This window comes from Tursiops truncatus, chromosome 7 (genome assembly GCF_011762595.2).
Source record: "Tursiops truncatus isolate mTurTru1 chromosome 7, mTurTru1.mat.Y, whole genome shotgun sequence".
NCBI lineage: Eukaryota > Metazoa > Chordata > Mammalia > Artiodactyla > Delphinidae > Tursiops > Tursiops truncatus.
The window spans coordinates 70,185,276-70,202,221 of record NC_047040.1 but is presented as its reverse complement, the minus strand read 5'-3'; the positions used below and the strand labels follow the sequence as shown (position 1 = coordinate 70,202,221).

The 16,946-nt window shown below is 33.6% G+C and overlaps 1 protein-coding gene across 20 annotated transcripts in view; it reads left to right on the top strand.

Annotated features, from left to right (window-relative positions):
- TANK (TRAF family member associated NFKB activator) overlaps nt 1-15,925 on the top strand; it is an 87,788-nt gene extending 71,863 nt beyond the window's left edge. For 17 of the 20 annotated variants that reach the window (XM_073807647.1, XM_033860096.2, XM_019922912.3 and 14 more), the window contains 4 exons: nt 4,748-4,824; nt 5,470-5,585; nt 11,070-11,650; nt 15,085-15,925. In XM_073807647.1, coding sequence (XP_073663748.1) covers nt 4,748-4,824; nt 5,470-5,585; nt 11,070-11,650; nt 15,085-15,261 — 951 coding nt within the window. In that variant the 3' untranslated portion in view covers nt 15,262-15,925. Of the gene's footprint in view, nt 1-4,747; nt 4,825-5,469; nt 5,586-11,069; nt 11,651-12,861 lie in introns of all 20 variants that reach the window. The other 3 variants (XM_019922911.3, XM_019922910.3, XR_002173852.3) reach the window with 2 other exon arrangements.
- The last annotated feature ends 1,021 nt before the right edge of the window (nt 15,926-16,946 follow it).

The following is a 16,946-nucleotide window of genomic DNA, read 5'->3' as shown; positions in this document are numbered from 1 at the left end:
TAAGCTCTTCACTTTCTCAGCCCTTTTTTCACTTTCTCCCTAATTCAGCCATATTCAATGCTTGACTTCACTGTAACATTTTGTTTCAATATATCTAAAACTGGTAAATTCAACCTCAGTTTCTCCTTTAACATTTCATTCTTAGTTTCAAAAATCTAAGTGATACCTTATTTTCACTTTCTTTTTCCACTACTCATTTTTTCTTTTTCTGTAATAAATTTTATTAAGTTAGTATTTATAACTATTCCACAGTTTATATTACCTTTACTAATCCATGCCATTTCACCTGGGCTAACTTCTTGGTTGACATTGTTCCAAGTAAGAACATAGCTCTTTTCTGTTTTAAAAGCGTAATCTCAGAAATGAAATCAAATATTGGCTACACTCAGTTGCCTGAGCCACCTGAAAATAAATATTCCTTTTGCATGAAAGGATCTCAACTAAATTTTAGAGAGAATCTTTGATGTGAACCCTGGAATAAAGCGATAGTCATTGCTATAGGTTAAATATGTATCATTGAAGACTTACCACCTTTATTCAGTATTAGCCTTTTAAAGTTTAGATTCTGGAAAAAAAAATGGAAAAAATAACTAAGAGGTTGTTTTATCTTATATACCATAAAGAAGAGAACGTTTCTGTTTTTAATTTCCTTTTGAAGTATATGGCTTCAGGCAATCAAATAAATTGGTACAGTGTCAAAATAAATAAATAAATAAAGTTTAGATTCCTTCCATATGAGAGGTATTAATGAATTTGAATTGAATCATCTTTAAAAGTTCCATAACTCAATAATTTTGCTGACTTTAGTTGCTTAAAATTTTTAAGAAAAAACATGATTCTGATTAAAAATTTTTATTGCATTTCTTCTTCTCCCCTAGCTTTTTGGAGCTATAAATTGACAAATAAAAATATTATATATTTACAATGTATAGTATGATGTTTTGATGTATGTATACATTATGAAATGATTACCACAGTCAATCTAATTAGCATATCCATCACTTCACATGGTTATTTTTCTTTTTTATTGTGGTAAAAACATTTAAGATTTATACTCTTAGCAAATTTCAAGTATACAATACAGTAGTATTAACTGTAGTTGCCATGCTATGCACTAGATCTCCAGAATTTATCCATCTGCATGACTGAAACTTTGTACTCAACATCTTCCCACTTGCCCTACCCCCCAAACCCTGGCAACCACCGTTCTACTTTGCTTCTATGAGTTTGACTTCTTTAGGTTCCACATATTAGTGAGATCATGCTATATTTGTTTTTCTGTGCCTGCCTTATCTTATTTTACATAACATAATGTCCTTCAGGTTCATCCATATTGTCTCGAATGACAGGATTTCCTTCTTTTTTAAAGCTGATGTGTTCGGCCTTAAAATGTGTGTGTGTGTGTGTGTGTGTGTGTGTGTGTGTATACACACACAATATTCTATTGTATATATACCACGTTTTCTTTATCTACTCATCCATCATCAACTGACCCTTAGATTGAATTCATATCTTGGCTATTGTGAATCATCTCTGTATTTTTCACATTGATTTATTAAAAAAAAAAAAACTTTCACTTTTAGTACCAAATATTAAAAAGGCAGGCATTGGGGAAAATATACATTTCTTTCTTAGAAATGTTGGTATCTAACAGATCTTGGATTCCAACACAAAAACATTTCCCATTATTGCTGCATTAAGAATAAGAAGGTTTTGGACTAATTAAATATTAGCCACTTTTTGTTTTTTCTCCTTCTTAAATATCATTGCATATTCAACTAAGTCTTGAACAGAACCTTTTTTATATATAATACACATCTATGAGAAGCTTAAATTGATTTACACTAAAACAAATTCTCCCAATTTACATAAGAGGAAATTTAAGGAATCATTTCACAACGTCTTCCAACTGCTTCAAATGGGTTTATCTTAATGATTTAGTTGAATGACTTATCCAGTGCCATACTGGAAGTGTAAATGAAAAGTACGACGTGTAAAACTCTTATTTCAGTATTCATTCCACAAGTTCGCCATTTCCAAACTAGTACTTGGAACAGTTTATAATGTTAAGTATTTTAAGTTTTAGTACCTCAAAATAAATTCATTTGTTGAATGATTTAATGTTAAAATCTCCTAAAATATAATGTTCAGAATTCTCTTGCTTTCTTATTTGAAGTTGTAATAACTTCAACTTCCTGCAGTGCGGGGTCCACCTGGATAATATTTGAAAATAGAAAAATACAAATTATCTCTTTTAACGTTTACTTACTCTCTGGGATGCTCAGCAAACTGAGTAGTCTTCATTAGGTAAGATCATTTAGCATTTAAAAGAAAGTCTGAGTTTCTGGGGAAAATGTTGGAGTTGCTGTTAGCTATACTAATCCTAAATCCTTTGAAAAAATAAATGATCTTTTTCAGAAAGTTGTGTTCGATTGCTACAGTGGAAAATAATATTAACATTCTATACCCATTTTAGATAAACCCTACTTCAAAATGTCAGAGAACTGCTTTGCTTTTTCTTGAACTAACATGTTATGGTCTCTTTCGAAATTTTTTCTTAGGTTGTGGGGACTTAAAACTTTCATTTGAAATATATCAATAGACTTATTTGGTGCAAATGATAGAAGGTGCAATGCATTGCTCAGTACAATCAGTAATATGTCTCTTCAATAATGATAACAAAAATGATAGTAAGCAGAACTGTTCCTAACCCCAAAGAAGCTTGAAGTCCTTAGTTTAGATACTTCATAGAAATTCCTCAATAAGTCAGTCCTCCTTTTACCCCCTGCCAACACAAGAAAGAAATCTTTTCCAGATAAATTCACCCACACCGGTTATGAAATCTTAACATCGCAGAAGTAAGTCAATACGTTATTTGGCGAGCCAGCTAAAAGTTATCATTCTTCTCCTGCCTTTTCCTTCACCTCTTTCCCACCACCCCCCCCCCCCACCCCTTAGTTTTTAGGCTTCTTTAACTTCAGAAGCAATCATTCCTACTTTATGTCAAAATCAGTACTTTGAAAATCGGAGTAGTCTTCATTACTGTTTTCTGTAACTATCTTCATTTTCAGACTAAAATTACAGAAGCACTTCTTTTTGGTTCTTTCTAGCTCCTAATAGAATATTTTTATTTCATGTTGAGAATTTCAAATAGTAAATTTTAAAAGGAGATTAATTACTCTATTAATCACTTGTTTTATTATTTATTTAATATCTTAAATTGTCAAATGTTTCTGTTCTCTTAATATTACTTCTTCTCTGATTTTGTTGCTATAGATTTAATATAATATAACCTTTTAAGAGTTTGTTTTTATACTTGTAGCATCCTGAATGATTGGTTAGCTTTAAAATGTTGCCTTTTTTCCTAGTCCACACTAAAATCCATTGAGTGTTCTAATTGCACATAACACTAAAGAAAAGCCTTGTCTACCACTTTTAAAAACAAACTGTGAATGTGAAAATGTCTTTTGATATGACTGCTTTATAAAGCTCAATAAAGCTCTTTTAATCCAGAAGAAGACATGGCTTAAATATTTGTCAGACAGAAAGTATGCAGCAGCAAATGATCTTTATTTTACCTAAGTCTAATGACATAATATATAAAAATAATTGTTTGGGTTGCTAAGATTATATTTTACTAATTACTGTAAAGTAATACACTATTTTAGAAATGGTAAGCAAACACTAGTATTTAGAAAAAGCTGAAAAAGTAGAGCAATAAACTGAAGAAATTGGAGAAGATACTAATTTTAAGAGAAACAAACTAGAATCAGGTTTTTTCCCTAAAGAACAAATAAGACTCTTAAGAAATTGAAAGAACCTTTTAAAAAGCAAGATTATAAGGGAGATGTACTCAGATGATAAGAAACAATGAAGTAAAATCATCCATTTTAGTAAGAGCTTAATGACCTTAACTGAATAAAATCTAAAAAGTCACCTAATATAAAAAACACTGGTTTGAATTTGAACTTAAATAAGACCCTACACAGTTTTGGCCGAATTATAGATGATTGATTAATATTAGGACTTCTTCAAATATTTGGATTTATCAATTTGTAGTTTTAAAAGGTACACAAAGTTCTCTAGGTATGACTGAAGATTTTTTAAAAATCTAAATGTTGACTTTTGTGTCATGATGAATGTAATACCAGTAGAAGCCACAGGGTGGTGGCAGGAACTTGTGTTAAAGGAGCTTAAATACATAATTGCACTATCTTTAAAATGTTTGTTAAATGCTAAGGAGCTGTAGCTTGGTTTTCTTTATTCCTCTAATACAGCCGCATTTCTCAGCAAAGAATCTATAACAAAATACAAAGACATTGATTTAAATGTATAGGCCAACAATGGAAAAAAAAGTAAACTCACACGGATATTTTTTCTTAAAGTTTCTAGTCATGTCAGATGCTTGGTGATCAGAGTAGCAATTTCATCAAGATATGAATTTGAGGAAATTTCTTGAATTAGCAATACTGGAAATAGTAATTGAAGAAGTTACCAGAAATACTTCATGTCTTCATCTTATTTTTCTACTTTCATTTTCCTTTTTCCCTGAATGTTCTCGTTGGGGAAAAAAAAATCTATTGTACCATATATATATATATATATATATATATATATATATATATCTGTAAGCTAACAAAACTTATTTTTCATTGAGGAAGATAAATTTTCTATTGTGTTTTCTGGTAACCCATTCTCATTTGAGTTTAGAAGCAATTTACAGTGGTAATCATTTTATATCTTTAAGGTAAGAAGACAAGAGGTTTCTTCTCCAAGAAAAGAAACTTCACCAAGGAGTCTTGGCATTCCTTTATTCCATGAAAGGTAGTTCTATATCCTTTTTTGCCAACCCTACAAATTATAAATATTGAAATATATTTTTATGTACATATTTTAAATTTTTAGCAATTGTAAGAAAAAGCAGCCTTTCAAAACTAGAAGAGACCAACTCAAGGCTCCTCCATGTTAAAATGACCTAATTAAGTCATACAGTTAATAGCAAAGATGGGTCTAAAAACTGAATTCTCTGAAGTTCTCCTATATCAATAGAACAAGTACTATGGCCACATTGTTTTATATGGATGGCTCTTAATGTTAACCTTATCAAAGTGAGGAATATTTAATTTTTTCTATTTAAGATGTTCACAGAGGACAAAAAGTCAATACACTGAAATTTCTAATGTAAGAATGAGACAGCCAGCATAAGTGTGATATATGAATAAGTAGGTATGCTAGTCTTTGCTACATTTATGTATTAGAACTTTAATTTATCACTTACTTTGTACCTGGCTCTCCAAATATTAAAGTTGTTTTAGGAAACATTTTCTAGGAATTTTAAATGATTTTTCTTTAACTTTAACCTTTCAGTAATTATTTTGTGATACATTAAAAAGTGCTATGTAAATTCAATTATGATTTTTAAAAATTGAAGATATAGCCTTACATTTTAAAATGTTGATTTATTTTTAGAGGTTATATAGAGAAGACTTTCCGGGATCTGAAAGAAGAATTTCATAGAATATGCATGCTAGCCAAAGCACAAAAAGACCACTTAAGCAAACTTAATGTACCAGCCACTGTAACTGGTAAGGTTTGATGTAATGTACAGTAATATTAATTTTATTGGTTGAAACTGATTTATTTTTTATTGTGAAAATATTTCTAAATCCTTATTAAGTGCTGAGGATCTATAACTTGCGCTTCTCACCACTTATAATGGGTAAGTACTGTTTAAATTCTGTAATGTATTGCATTATATAATTATTGGCCTTTTCCCTATTTTATGTGGCACTATGTAGATTGAACTGAATGACATAATTACTAATCATCTTAATGAGAAGTCCCACCTTGGAAAAATAAATATAGAATATATCTCTCAAAGTCTTCAGTTGCTATTTGGGGGGTCTTATTAAACATTAATTGATATATTAGTAAGCAACCTTGAAGCTACACTATCACATATGAGCTAAGTAAAATTATAGTATTAGGTTTGTTTTTAACTTCTGCCTAAAAGTTAATTGGACACCATGGATAGATTCTTGTAATTTGATTGAAGAAATAAACATTTCACATTTCATGAGGCCAGTTCTGTTGGACGTACAAAGTACAAATTAAGTATAAAATATAACTTAAAAGGAATATCTGTTTTACAGATATATTGCAGTGTGTTTTTTAGAAGCTCCACCCTTCCCTAAAACCCCAGACCGGCTTCCTGGTATTTGCCTCAGTAGTTCGATATGAATAGCAAAATACCATGGATTGAATCTGGCTACCATGTACCCCCGTAAACAAAAGGAAGGTAAACTGATGGTTTATAATGATAAATTCTCCTTTACCCTTGTGATTTGAGATATTCTACCTACAATTCCCAAGAGCTGTGATTTACAGTTTTTACTCTGAAAGATGTTGCAGCAGTGCTAACACTCCTTTAATTAAAGATCACTTTCCATTTCTTACAGCTCTTATAGCTAGGCTATTTAAAAAATCATTTTATAGGGTAAATTCACTTTTTGCTTACTACTACCGTTTTATTTTCAGAAAAGGTACACAGTATGCTGTTGGAGAAGCAAAACAATCTTTGTAGACAAACATAATTAACTTCTTCCCCTCCCTTCCCTCTGCTTCCCCAAAAGGAACTCTAATGTTTCCACCTTAATTTTTGTCATTTTCTTGAGAATTTGATCTTTTGTGCAGACTGAAGACACTAGGTACTTCTGAAGTACCAATAAAAGAATTATCTTTATTTAAAATCTACTAGCTATAGAGATGTAGTACCTACAATTAATCATGCTTTTTTGAACATCAGCGTAGTATCAAAACATTGTAATGGTGACGTATTCATTGTTACACAAAGAACCTACCCCGTTATCAATGGCTTAATACTTTGACCATTTTTAAATTGCACAGGTCTAAATCTGAGTATGTATTTGTCAACTAGAATACTGAGTGTTTAACTTCAATTTCCTTCCCACTAAAACTGCTTCCTAACATTATTCTTATGTTTTATATTAACTGTGTCACAAATAATAAATACAACATTATTCTTGAAATGTTTTAGGTCTTTTGTGCTACAGACTCCAGTGGAGTTTTGCTGGCTCCAAACAAACCACAATATCAAATATTATGCTTCTGACAGTAGTAGATCAAAGGGGGAAAGAAAGAAAAAGAAATGTTTTGGAAAAAGATGCCTATTCAGGTTTTTTAAGAGTGAACACTGCATTGAATACAAATGGAAAGGAACTATTTTAAATGTGATTTGCATAATACAGCTGGAAAGAGTTTATTTGACATTATTGGCCCCTGTGTTATTTTTTTGTTAAAATTTGATTTTTACTTTTAAGTAAACAGATATAATTCATAAATTGCTGAGTTAGTAGAATTGTACTTTTAATTTTTTTGCTTCTCATCCACATGACAGTAGCCTTGAGAAAGGACAAAGGTAAAATGTATGTTTAAGTAATTGTGGCTTCAAAAAAAAGTACTGTTTGGTCCATGAAGTAGGATCATATTTCAGTGGCGATCAGGAGACAAGGATATAGGACTAGAGGTTAAAACAACCCTCAGATCTTTTTCTTTTGTCAGTATACAAGGTAATTAAACTGAAAAGTCATCCAAATGGACAGCCTATACTTAAAATTTAGAAACCGAAAAAATTTTCTCATTTTACTTTTTTTTCCTTGCAGGAATACACGTCTTGACAAAACAAAACAAAATAGAAAGACAATTAGCTCACCTGATCATGTTTCTTAGTATAGTGTCAGAATGACAAGTGCTTTCATGCACCTTGTTTGATTTTTAAGTTTTCTAAGCTTGGATTTCTAGTAATCTTAGAAATCTTAACGTTTAAAAAAAATTTTGTGTGTGTGAATAGTAACGCTCATTGCTTGAACAGATTAATTCAAAAGATTACTTTAATGTGCTGAGGTATGCCAGCTAGCTATACTAAAAGAAAATATACGCTTTATTCCACCTGTTTGGGTTTTCCATGTTTTGTTCACAAAGGGGATATCTACTACTGGAAAAGAAATTCAAAGCACATTTCTGTCATTTTGGAGACCCTTCTCTATAATTTAGAAACCAGCATGTTCAATTTATCATAATGGTTCAGAGCACAGGCTCTAGGCTGCCTGGGTTCCAGTTCCAGATCTGTCACTCATTCATTAGCTGTGTAGCCCTGGAATTAACCCCTAAATTAATGCACAAACAATGGTTATAAGTGTGTGGCACATAGAAGTGCTGTATATGTTAATAGTTGTCATTATCAGCAGCAGCAGATTCTTTATTCTCCTGTTCTACTGAAGAACATTTTGATAAGTGTTTCCTCCTTCTCAGGTGTTGTAATCTACAAAGAAAATACTGTTTCCTAGAATTTCCTGCCACTCTTATGTCTACTACCAGGAAAAATGACAGCAATTGAGCTTGGTCTCAATTACTGTACCACTCCTAGTTACAGACAGATTATCTAGTAAATGTACATTATTATGCTAGGCTCTGTGGGAAAGAGAACACAGATTCATTCAGAAGGCATTTATTGAAGGCATACTATGTGCAGGCACTGGGCAGGGTACTGGAGATAAGTGGGAAACAAAACATAGTTTAGGACCTCAAGAAACCTACTTCAATGGGAGAAAGAGGTATATTTGCAAATACAATGCAGTGTATAGTCCTCAGAGCACCCAAGAGTCATGACTAAACCAGTCTTGGGAAACCAGAGAGAACCATCCAGAGAAATTAATGCCTAAGCCAAGACATGAAGGACAAATAAGAGTCAGGCAAAGAGTAATGGAAGGGGGAAGTTCAGGCAGTCTGCACAGCATGTGCAAAGCCCCAAAGACAAGAGAGCATGGCTGTTTGGACAACTGTACCAAAGTTCATTATAGCTGGAGTACGGAGTAGAGCAGATGTGGTGAAAGATGACAGCATGGAGAGGTGACAAAGGGCCAATCATGCACAGCTTTATGTGAGTTTTAGGGCTGAAGGTCTTGGAGAACCATGAAAAGGTTTTATTAAGAAGGTAACATGACCAGATTTGTATTTTAGAAAAACTAAGAGAGGGTTGGGGAAAGCAGTGTAAACAATAGAGTGGATATGAGAAAAATTTAGAGGCAAGGAAGTGGTTCAAAGGCTGCTGTAATCCAGTAAGAGAAGATGGTACATACTAAAGAGAGGTTAGTAGGCATATAACAGGGTGAACCAAGAAGTATTGTACTACAATCATGTCCAAACAGAAAACATCTGTGTTGAAATGTGCTGTGGCAAAAGAGAGAAAAGTGTCACAAGTCTGCAAAGACCAAAGGAAGGGAAAAGAACTGACATTTGTTAAGTGCCTACGAATCTGGACAGACACTGTGCGCAGTGCTCTGTATACCCCGTCTGCTCAAATAGGCATCGTTGGTTAATGTATAACTTCACTGATGACTACTTTTTTAAAGTGCTAGTTTAAAATAAAATGTTTACCCTTTGTCCATTTAATGAAAATATACACATTACCAACCTCCAACCTGTCTTTTTTTTTTTTCTTTTTTTTTGTCTGTGTTGGGTCTTCGTTGCTGCCTGCAGGCTTTCTCTAGTTGTGGTGAGAGGGGGCTACCCTTTGTTGCAGTGCGCAGGCTTCTTATTGCAGTGGCTTCTCTTGTTGCAGAGCACTAGGCACGTGGGCTTCAGTAGTTGTGGCACGCGGGCTCAGTCATTGCGGCACGTGGGCCCTAGAGTGCGTGGGCTTCAGTAGTTGCAGCACACAGGCTCTAGGGCACGCGGGCTCAGTAGATGTGGCTCGAGGGCTCTAGAGCACAGGCTTAGTAGTTGTGGTGCACGGGCTTAGTTGCCCCACAGATGTGGGATCTTCCTGGACCAGGGCTCGAACCCATGTCCCCTGCATTGGCAGGTGGATTCTTAACCACTGCAACACCAGGGAAGTCCCTCACTGTCTTCTTGAAGTAACATTGTGGAATATAATCTAGCTTTTTCTAATGTCTCGGTATCATCAACATGGAGAGTGCTTTGATCATTGATTTTTTTGCATTGAAAAATGTAGCCCTTGTTCGCTCTACACTAGACTGTAGTGTTTTCTGAGTTCTTATATCTGCTTTTTTGTTTCTCTTGTCTCCTCTCGTGCTTTCAGCTCTTACTGATATCTATATCTGCTTTCAACAATTCATATCCATACCTTGTAGTTTGTTGCTTGTTACCAGCTATGAACTAGGGAGACATCATCAAGCTTGTTAGAATAAATCTAAAATGAGAATAAGAGCAAAATTCATCTGTGGGCCTTGTGGCTCTTAACCTGACTCCTGAAAAGCACTATTTACTTTCTAGCTTTTGCCTATGTCCTAGAGAGCTGAATTTGTTGGATAAGTGGCTTCTAGATAAATGAGCTACAGAGGTCCTGGTATCTACCTGATATCTACCTGTTATCTACAAAGGCCTTTTTCTAATAAGATGAGAAAATCATATATTCACATAGAGCTTTCTGAACATGCATCCTAAAATTTCATCCTTCTTTTGCCTCCAGTCTTCTCTCTCCCAGCACCCGCCACCACCACGCCTTCGCATTGTATTAAGAGTAGACAATGGCTAAGCTGATTGGTGATACACTTTGTCACACAGAGATATAAGGGGGAGTAAATGACCTAATTCATATAGATTCATAACCTGTATACTATATATGTGCCTGGTAAGGGTTTTTCCTTTTAATAACTTACTTGTCTAAGCAAGCTCACAGTTGCAGCTTCCATTACTGATAAAATGTTTAGATGTATACACTACAAGCAAATGTTTTTTAAGTATAGAGCAGTATAACTGAACAAGATGCAAGGCTTACAGCACAAGGACCTAGGAAAAGACAAAGTAGTTAAACTGTGACTAATAAGCTACGTTCCAATTCACCCACTGGAGACTGCTAATGTTTCTGTGTAAGGTGGTAGCAAATGTAAAAAAATCCCAGTTGTCTTCAGTTGCTGTAAAAGCCAGTAGAAAAAATAATACTCATCTATCCAAAGCTAATTGAACGTTCAGATTTTTAAGAAGGATTGAAATGCAACTGTTTTCCTTTTGTTTTTTTTCCCCTGCAGAGACACAGTGCTCTGTGCCTATACAGTGTACGGATAAAACAGATAAACAAGAAGTGCTATTTAAGCCTCAGGCAAAAGATGATATAAATAGAGGTGCACCATGCATCACATCTGTCGCATCAAGAGGATTGGGCCAAGATGAGGAAGACACCTCTTTTGAATCACTTTCTAAATTCAATGTCAAGTTTCCACCTACGGACAGTGACTCTACTTTCTTACATAGCAGTCCAGAAAGACCCAGTGTCCTTGGTCCTGCCTCATGTGAGGCTATGTGCCAGGATAAATTTAATATGGAGCCCAGAGACAACCCGGGAAACTTTGTCAAAACAGAAGAAACTTTATTTGAAATTCAGGGAATTGACCCCATAGCTTCAGCTATACAAAACCTTAAAACAACTGACAAAACAAAACCCTCAAATCTTGTAAATACTTGTATCAGGACAACTCTGGATAGAGCTCCGTGTTTGCCACCTGGAGACCATAATGCATTATATGTAAATACATTCCCACTTCAGGACCCATCTGATGCACCTTTTCCTTCACTCGATTACCCAGGAAAAGCTATCCGAGGACCACAGCAGGTAACTGTTTTGCATTAACAAATATATTAAGTGTGAACACACATTTTGCCATGCATGCACAGATATGTAGCTTTCAGATTATCAGACACCTTTTTTAAACTAATGACTAGCCGAAGTTAAGCTTTCAATAAAAATATCCAAGTCCTGTAATAAATGACATGAAATTTAAAAGATGAATATGGTGAAGCTCTAGTATAAAGTACCTTAAAATTTACGGCACATTTTAAAATACATGTAAACCTTATCCATATCTAGTGTGTGTCATTTTCTTACTTAGTCCCTTATTCAAAGCTTTTAACTCGGGATCATTGTTATAATAGGATTCTTTATTAAATTTCATTCTGTGAAGCAGGTGGCATTTTTTTATCAAAAAGTTTGTGTGTATCATACTTATCTTTACAAGAATGCATGATTTTTTTTATAAGTAAATAATCACATTGTATGTTTCTATTTCTGAAAATAAGCGAACTGTCTTTCAAATAATACTTCTATTACATTCTCAGTTATACAGTACGTAGATCTGTAGGGTTTGGTTTTGGTTTTGGTTTCTAATCTGCAGCCTAATACATTTTTTAAACAGTCTCTACATATGTATGATTCTAATCAAATACTTTCATGTTTCTAAAGCTTGCAGACTACTTACAGCCCCCCACCCCAATCCACTCCTACCCTCCCTTTTATTCAGGTTCTATTACAAAATGATTCTTTAAGTTTAAAAAAAAAAAAGGTTTAATGCCTAAAGGCAAATGAAAATATGTAATTGTTACAATAAGCTCATAAAAATGCAGATTGGTAAAAGTGTCTAATATAACTTGCAGACATTTGTTTGATTTCTCTTTGCCTTGAGATACTTAATTTACCAAAAACCAAAAAACACCAACAACTTGATTAATCCCCTTTGGCTTTATAAGTACTTTTATAGGTTATAGACTTTTAAATCAGCATACAAAGAAGGCAGTAGTCAAGCTGTGGTATATTTTAGTAGTGGAGAAAACTAGGCATCTCTGACAATAAGCTTTAATTGTAAACTCACTTATGTTCTACATTGTACCTTATTTCACATCATAGTCACAGTTATAGTTACTACTTAATGAAACAGATTAAACAATTTTATTTATTTCAAGTAGAATTCCTGTGGAGCTGTGAAGTGCATCAGTTCTAATGCTTGTTATTTTTTTCTCCATTACATCTCTTGCTTGTTCTTTTACTAGTCTGTGCATTCATGTTTCAGTAGATGGCACCCTGCATTGTGCATTTGCTTTCTAGGCTACAGCAAGGGAAACAGCTGGTATGTGATTACAACTTGATGGAAAAGTATTCAGCTTAAAAAATGCAGGAGAATTGGTGTTGAGCTGTCACAAGACGTGGGGCATAAGGTTAGATAATTGATATTTTGGCAGAAAGGCAAAGAAATTTGTTTGTTTTGAAGGCCATGTTACAGTTTAGGATTCAAAGGATATTTCTTAAAATGGGTTTTTTAAAACATTTTGTTGTTTTATTTGTTTTAATAAAGCTATGAGAAATACAAAATTCTTGAGTTGTCAGTAATAACAAAGGGAAGTGAAATTTTGGTTGCATATTTCAAATTTTTACTTTTATCTCAATCATTACTACTTAGCACCTTTTTTTATACATTCAGCTATCATAATAAAGTCTAAAATATACCTGCTTATTTTTGCTCTATGTGATTTTCTTTTTTTCCTACTTTTGCTGAGTCAGTGATTGGGGTCCCAACTGAATTCTATGAAAAGCTCAAATCCGAACTAATAGCTCCTAATAGAGAAGGATAAGTATGGACTTTGAAAATAAATTGGCAGTAGAAGATTGGCTCATCCAATTTAGAAGCTAAATTGCTTCTGAGTCTATTACTATTTTATAGATCTTAATTTAAAGTATCTTTAACATAACAATCTTTTATTTATATCCGTATCAATTTCCCATTAGAGTGGTGCATATTAATCAATTGTACTTTTTGTTTAAACTGCCAACACTAAAATTTAAATCTAGTTAACTCTGTTATATACTCATAATTATTACTGCTTTTCTTTTATCATGGAAGAGAGGAAATTATTTTACTCCAGATTTCAAATATGTATTTTCATATTACTGTTTTTTGTAATAAAATTGCCACTTCTCACAAAAGTATCTGAGTCAGTGTTATTATACACCCTCTGTACTGATATTTGAATGTTATCTTGGTGCTTAGACAGACTTTGTATATTTACATCAACCGTACACAGCTGTCCACTAAAATGTTTATAAGAAGACAGTGATGTAGTGAAACCCAAATGCTTCAATTAGTAATATACTGTTTATGTAATGATTGGTTAACTAGGATGAAAGAGATTGGTTAAGGGAATGAAAACTAACACTATGTCAGGAGTTGAACTAGGTTGTTATTTTAAAAGCATATTAGTAACAGGAATACAAAGGGGTCTCTTTCAGTTGGCATTTCGAGGTGATTTTCCTCAAAGTGCCAGAATTTAGATATGTCAAGATAAGAAAGCAAATTTTAGAAGTAATTTGGTTTACAACATTTCAGGAAAATAAGATATTCCAGCCAACAAACATATATTGAGCACCTACTCTTGAACTAAATGCTTTTTCTGGCCCTTCTAGATATTTTTTAATAAGTACAGTTAAGAGTATGTAGGTGTTGCTTATAGTAATGGAGGTAGCTCTGTAGAATTATGCTTCCCATAATCCTTTAACTGGCAACTGTTGACAGGCTTCACTTTAGTTAGCCACAAGAAAGGGTAAGAAGGCCAAAGTATGCGCTTGTAACAGGAGCAAAATAAGAAGTCAAAAGAATGCATCCAATGTTGGACTTTGTTGAACGATTAAATATTTGAGGTTTCAAAAAACAACTGATCAATAGAATTTGTTTCATACTTTAAAAAAATTATTTTCAAAAATTAGAACTTATTTCTGTATGATTTATTCATTGTGTATTTGCTTATAAATAGTAGCGAAATTACATTGCTCTTGATCAAAATGCATGTACACACACATCATGTCTAGTATGCTGTGTATTAATAAAGGTCCTATAACTTAAAGTTCCAATATAAAATAGAAGAGATAGAATTTAATTTTTTTAAAGTCTCAATTATTGACTATTGTTCCAAAACTCCAAAACCCGTTGGGATAACGGGTATTAAAACATGCTGGTGTTAAAGCTGAAAGATGTTTTAATGTGTGAAGATAAAGTGCATGAATGTGTATTTTAAGTGATTCCTAAAGTTAAATTATGCCCTTTGTGAAAAAGAGAATTGAGTCATGTCCTCATGCCAATTCTAAAGGAAAGGTAATTCGCTTTCATATTAGGGAATTTCATATATACGCACATAACCCGTTCAAAAAATTTGAATTTGAAATTCAGTGCAAGTTGATTTTAAATACAAATAACAGAAGATGTTTTTATTTGTTTCCTGCAGCCCGTTTGGAAGCCCTTTCCTAATCAAGACAGTGACTTATCGGTACTAAGTGGCACAGGCTCAGAACTGCATATACCTCGAGTATGTGAATTCTGTCAAGCAGTTTTCCCACCATCCATTACATCCAGGGGGGATTTCCTCCGGCATCTTAATTCACACTTTAATGGGGAGACTTAAGACGCATTTGAAAACAGACATATCAAGTTCTATGTGATGATTCTGGGTTTGTAATATTATGTACTTGATTGCAAACTTAGCTCAAAATCATTTATTGAAAAATCCAGTGTCACAGCTATTTGAATTTTTTTCTAAACTTATGTTGTAACTTTCTTTTATTACCTTTTAAAAGATCATTCTGTACAAAACTGTAATTCATTGTATTCATGTTTACAGTGTTTATTGCCATAATTCAAAATTATGTATGTGACTTATGGAATTGTATAACAATAATTTATGTTTTTTTCAAATGTCTAAGCTTATTGCTTGGATTTCTAGTTAGATCTATTGAATTTGGTGATGTCAAATGTTTATAGGGTTTTTTTCACTTGTTTTCATTTAAAAGTTTAGATTATTTATGCTGTGGGTGTTCTTTTTGAATAAACCAATAATAGAGAATAGCAGACAAGATAAACATCTGAGTAAATACCAAACCTAAGACATTTGTTGCTCAGTGATAAGATCACTGGTAGGATTATTTAAACACTTTATTATTTTTTTTTAAATAATAGACATGGTTTTAATTTTTACTATACGTATAGCAACATGATGAAATTAAATATTAAAAGAGTTACTTATATTGTGATAATTAATGTGTTCTTTGTTCTTAAATAAATAAATAAATCACATTTGGGGGAAATTCATAAAATTCATGTTTCTTTCCAGTAATCTGATAGAAGGGTGATACCAGATCTGGTGACATTTTATTATAACTAGTAGATCACTTTGAATTTTAAAATTATTTTTCAAACTAAACTTACTAAAGAAACACATTTGTCTTTAATGGGAGCAAATCTAAAACCCTGTAAGGATTATCCATATTAATTAATTTATATTAGAAATGTTCACATTCTTGAGAAATTTGTTAATTCATTGGTAGCATCCTGCCTGATGACGAGAGGAAGATATTTAAGAAAGAGGATACCAAATTCAGAGGGTTGCAGAATTTTAAAATGAGACTTCCCTTTCATTTTTCTTCCCTATGATTCTTGTCTTTTAGGTTTCTCTTCCCTCCCCCACCCCACACTTAATTTTTAAAAATGGTCGAGGCATGGCTTCCATTTTATGAAGTAAACACTGATTTGCAACTCTCAAAACAGAAATTTAAGCCTTCTTGGGAACGAGTGTTGTAGAAAGCTGGAGGGTTTCAGGTAAGGGATTGGAACAATTTGTTCAGGTATCACCTGTGCCACAGTGAAGAGCCTTAACTTGTGGAAGAATGAGAGTGGTGCTTCGACTTCTCAGGGTGCCAAGCACATCACACTGACATCTTCCTCACCAAGGTGACATAGCCATTATTAGGCATTCACTGTGAAGGGTTCTGAGGCATGTACATCTTTCTTTCATTGCCGCTGGGGCTGAATGGAAATGCCTAGACAATTATCCAAGTCTCTTCCCTTCCCCCCTACCTCCCGCCCAGCCAGCCTCCCCTCTCGCTCACTCCTCCCACACACACGCAAAATTAAACATAAAAACTTCCCAGCGTGTTCCAGCCAGAATATACCACTGTACCTATCTCATGAAAGGGGATTCTTTTTCCTTCTCTTTTCTAGGTGAGGAAGAGTTCCTCTCACACAGTTGACATCTACTAGCCTGCTGACAACCAAAGGAAATTGTGGCCCAGAAAGTGACTCGAAGTGGATCAC